The sequence below is a fragment of the Amblyomma americanum genome, chromosome 10, assembly GCF_052857255.1.
Source record: "Amblyomma americanum isolate KBUSLIRL-KWMA chromosome 10, ASM5285725v1, whole genome shotgun sequence".
Lineage (NCBI taxonomy): Eukaryota > Metazoa > Arthropoda > Arachnida > Ixodida > Ixodidae > Amblyomma > Amblyomma americanum.
In genome coordinates, this window is record NC_135506.1 from 52,935,480 (window position 1) to 52,940,479 (window position 5,000).

The 5,000-nt window shown below is 49.1% G+C and overlaps 1 protein-coding gene and 1 non-coding gene across 2 annotated transcripts; both read left to right on the forward strand.

Annotated features, from left to right (window-relative positions):
- The first annotated feature begins 3,022 nt into the window (after positions 1-3,022).
- Positions 3,023-4,348, forward strand: LOC144107538 (uncharacterized). The gene has a single exon (XM_077640593.1). The coding sequence runs from the start codon at positions 3,209-3,211 to the stop codon at positions 4,346-4,348; it is 1,140 nt and encodes a 379-aa protein (XP_077496719.1). The 5' UTR covers positions 3,023-3,208.
- A 70-nt stretch (positions 4,349-4,418) lies between these two features.
- TRNAS-CGA (transfer RNA serine (anticodon CGA)) lies at positions 4,419-4,500 on the forward strand. The gene has a single exon. It is a non-coding gene; the product is annotated as a tRNA-Ser (tRNA).
- Positions 4,501-5,000: the final 500 nt, after the last annotated feature.

A 5,000-nucleotide genomic window follows, 5' to 3' on the forward strand; every position in this document is an offset into this window, starting at 1 on the left:
AGTCTCCAAGGAGCGGTGGCGCGTTCAGGGTGTCGCCAGCAAGGGGTCGACGACACGCTTGGTTTCATTGAAAATGAATCCTGGCGTGAAGCTGGAAGACCTCCCTCACGAAGTCAGGGTTGGCGGTGAGCTGGCTCTCGTGGTTGTACCGGGCAGAGCTCCGCTGTGTCTGCGCTGCCACGGTACTGGGCACATTCGCCGTGAGTGCAAGGTTCCACGATGCGGCGCCTGTCGTCGCTACGGGCACGAAGAAAGCAGCTGCGTACGCACGTACGCGAGTGCTGCCGTCCCAGTCAACACTGACATTTCGTCCGAACTTGTCATGGACGAGGCTGACGCGGAAGACGCTGCAGCAGAGGCAGGGGACAGCGTGGAGAAGGCCCCTGCTGTGCCCCCTCCGGAAATATCCACAAGCGTAGAGGAGCCCAGCAGTAAGCGGCAGCAACAGGTAGCGCAGCCTGCAGAAGTCAAGGCGCCAACGGACGAAGTCTTGAGCGGTGGGGCGTCAGCTCCCGTCGTTCCCCAGCATGGTGACAGCATGGAAGTGTCACATGCATCAACCAGCAACCAAGCAGGGAAGCGACCGCACGAGCACAGTGCGAATGGAGAGCCCAAAGTGAGCGAAGGCGACGAGCCGCCGCAGAAGACTGTTGGTGTCAGACGACCGACGTTGAAACCGCGGCCGAATGTACAGGCCGATCAACGAGCGGCGGCTAAGCCGCCGCCTTAGTTGGAGTGAGTGCCCTGTGAGTGGTTTCTGTGGGCGTGAGATGGCCTTTTTCGGTAACGGACTGCATGGGCTGATTTTCCAGTCCATACGCAAGAGGCACTTGTGCAAGAGACTTTGGATTACCGGCACCGCACCCATCGAGCACCTCAGACTAGGCAAGTCACCCGCACCGTCGCCTTGTGTCCCGAGGTATGCACCATATGGCTCCTGTACCTAAACTAGATGGCTTCTACACCTCTTAGAGCGTTGCGCATTGCAACAATTAATGTCAGGGGACTGGCTTCCAAGAAGCGTCAGTACCAGCTAAGCCGGCTGTTCGTTGATAATGACCTAGACATAATAGCCGTACAGGAGACGAAAGTCGAAAGACAGGAACAGGCGGACCTTATGGTGCAGCCTTTTACGGCACGCTACAATGTTTGTGTGTGCCATTCTTCTGGCACATCGGGCGGTTGTGCTGTATTTATTAGGAATTCTCTGGGGATTGTCGAGCAGAATTTAACTGTGTGTCAAACTGGCCGTTTGGTTGTAGTGGATTTTTTTTATTGCAATTTGCTATGGAGAGTCATATGCGTGTATGCTCCTAACAGGGAGAACGAGCGCAAGGAATTTTTTGAGCGCGTTGAACAATATGTGTGCTGTGAGCGGTTAATTGTGCTTTTGGGCGACTTTAACTGCGTTTGTAAAGCAGAGGATAGAATTACAAAAAGACTCCTTCGTGACAAAAGTGCGGAATTGTTGAATTCGATTGTGCAAGAAAATGGTTTAGATGATGTTGCTGAAGTTCTTTCGGTAGCGCCGCATTTTACTCACTTCCAGGGTGAAAGTCACGCGAGACTTGACAGAGCGTATGTGTCGCTTGATCTGATTCCTTTGTGCAATAGCTACGAGGTAAAACACATGTCTTTTACCGACCACAGCTTAGTTACGTTTACCCTGGGGAACAAAGACAAGAAATCTCGTTTTTCGTGGGACCTGTGGAAGTTTAACGCACAATTGCTCGAGGATGAACGCTTTGATATTAAAGTTAATGAATGCATTAAAGCATTGCTATCAGCAGAGCCTGGGAACTGGGTAATTAGGTGGGAAGATTTCAAAGAACAAGTGAAAATAAACGCGATTGAAAGGGCAAGCATCATATGCCACGATAAACGTGTTAAAGAAAAAGAACTACATTGCCAACTTGACTTGCTCGTAAGCCTGGAAAGTTCCTAGCCGGGAAGATATAAGAAAGAAATAAGAGATACAAAAAGTAAACTTGAGATTATCGAAAAAGACAAGTATACAGCTGCCATGATACGGGCCCGTGCTGAACGTCTCTGGCTTGACCAAGTACCTACTAAACGCTCGCTTAGAGACGAAAAGAAGTACGCGACTCAGAACGAAGTAAGACAAATCAGGTACAGAAACGAGGTAACGAATGATAGCAAAGTGATTCAGTTGGCGTTTGTTGAGCAGTATCGGGAATTGCTTGGGCGGCGACGGCTTGAAGAAGAGGGGTTTGCAAACACGTTCTTGTCCCGTATGCCAAAACTAGGAGACGATATAAAACAAGGGCTGGAGGTACCAATCAGCGTAAGCGAAGTGGGAAGAGCAATCGAAGAGCTGAGTGCCGGAAAATCTCCCGGTCCTGACGGCTTAGGTAGTGAATTTTATAAGAAGTTCAAAGCCGAACTCACCCAAGCTCTCCACTGCGTCTTCACCGAAATTTATGAGACAAAGAAAATGCCACCATCGTTTAAAACAGCACACGTGGTTTTAATACCCAAGAGTGAGGACGAGGCTAAACTTCTGTCCGTTGGGGCTTATCGCCCGATAAGCCTAACCAACGTTGACTATAAAGTGTTTATGAAGATTCTTGCCAACAGACTGCAAAAGGTCATAAAGGACCTTGTAGGGCCCCACCAAACGTGCCGTATTAAAGGTCGCACCATTGGAACAAATGTGCACATTGCTAGAACTGTTCTTGAATGCTGCGATGCCTTCGGGGGCCGAGTTGCCATGATACAGCTTGACATTGCAAAGGCCTTCGATCGAGTGTCGCACGACATTCTTTTCGCCATTCTAGAATATGCCAACGTCGGCTCTGTGATAATACAAGGTGTACAGATGGCGTACGACAACTGTGTTACCCGAATTATAGTGAACAAACAGCTGACTGAACCTGTACCTGTGTGTTCTTCGGTCAGGCAGGGTTGCCCGCTCTCGCCTTTGCTCTTTGCGATCTACCTTGAGCCTTTTCTGTTATCACTGTTGCACAATGATGGGATCTGCGGTTTCACTCTTCTGTCGGCGCAAGTAAAAGTGCTTGCTTACGCTGATGATATTGCTGTTTTTTGCGCGGATCAAGAAAGCGTTAAAGAAGTTGTGAAAGTCGCGGGGGAATATTGCAAAAAGACTGGGTCCGAAATTAACTGGGATAAGTGCATAGGTTTTTGGCACGGTGATTGGGACAGCACACCTGCCGTGTTTGCTAACATGAAATGGACGACCGCCCCTGCGAAGTACTTGGGGGTACCCTTGGAGCACTATAAAAGCAGTACGGAGTTGTGGGGTGAGATAACGCAGAGTGCAAGGAGAAAAGCGGATGGCTGGAAAGGACGTGACCTTTCTGTTTTCGCGCGCGCAAGTGTGTGCAATGTATTTTTAATAGCCAGAATTTGGTATATATTGCAGTTCGTGCTCATTACCCGAGCAAACCTGCAGAAGCTGCATAGAGTGTTTGCTGTCTTTATTTGGAGCTCAAATTGGGAGCGAACAAGTCGAGTTAATCTGTTCCTTCCGGTCAAAAGGGGCGGCCTTGGTCTTTCTAATTTGTTTCTGAAGCAAGTTGTCTCAAGATTTTTGTTTCTACGTGATCAAACCGATCCCTTGTTGCGCACAATGTTGCAGGTGCGCTTAGGCAACGTGTTGCCGGAATTTGTTGGGTCCAGTTACCCGGCCACGAATCGTGCTGTAACAGGTTTTTTGCGTGAAGTTGTGGCAGCCTTTCGCACTTTGAGCGCTCACTTTTCTACACAGTATCTATCTGCTGTACCCAGAAAAAAACTGTACAAAGATTTGCTAGATATATTTATACCTGCTCCCTTATACCGTTCCTTTTGCTGCGGAGGCCCAGGCAAAGATGTGTTAAAGCGAGTTAAGAAGATGCCGGTAAGACCGAATGTGAAATCCTTTTTCTTTAAACTTCATACCGGTACCCTTCCGGTGAAAACATGGCTAAACGATAAAGGCATTTTTGTGCCCTGGACCACCGACTGCATACTCTGCAAAAAACCCGAGACCATCGAACATGTGTTTATCGACTGCTGGGACCCGGTTTTCCACTGGGACATCTTGCAAAGAACATTGAAGAAAGAACTACCTGTAACACCTTATGGCGTCCGGTTTCTACCTGTAGAAAGTGAGGAGGTTCCTTACGACATGTTTATGCTACTGGGCCTCCACAGCATCTGGAAAACGAGAATGGCGGCCAGGCACGCAGACGCAAATGTGCGGCCAGTGAGAGAAAACTTTATAGAAAGTGCAGTTTTCCTGAGAGATGTTCTCCGCAGTCAACCCCAGCCGCCGGACTGGGTGGCAGTTATGGATGAACTGATTAACATGAAAAAGTTTTAACCCATTGTCTCGGCCAAAGTGTGGCTAGAGATTTTTATGTATTGTTTACCGGTAATAAAGAAAAAAAAAAGCAGTCGTGGCCGAGTGGTTAAGGCGATGGACTCGAAATCCATTGGGGTCTCCCCGCACAGGTTCGAATCCTGTCGGCTGCGTCCTTTTTCTTTTTCCTAATCAAATGCCTCACGAGTGACGATGTGATCAGTTTTCTTTTAGTGCGATTGCGCTGCTTAATGCGGTTAATAACAATAATTTGTTTTTATTGGGGCGGGGGGGGGGGGGGTGGAGGGAAGGAAATGGCGCAGTATCTGTCTCATATGGTTGGACACCTGAACCGCGCCGTAGGGGAAGGAATAAAGGAGGGACTGAGGGAAGCACGGTGTAAGAATAGCATATTCTTGCACCGTGGAGGGAAGGAAGAACGAGGCGCCGTAGTGGAGGGCTCCGGAATACGCGGTTCCAACCAAGAATATTGTGTGCAGCCTCGGAGTAACTCTGGTAAGCTACGGTTAGTTCGAAGGAGCGTCGCGCAAGATGCAGCCAGTCGGAGGGTGACCTTGAAGATGACCTTGCCCAATCGAGCACAGCAACATTGATATAAATATTGCCGCGACTGGTTTTCGAACCCGCAGCGGCGCGAACAGATCATCTCTGC

Coding starts and splice junctions, on each gene's coding strand:
- LOC144107538 (XM_077640593.1), top strand. CDS start 3,209: ATGAAATGGACGACCGCCCCTGCGAAGTACTTGGGGGTACCCTTGGAG.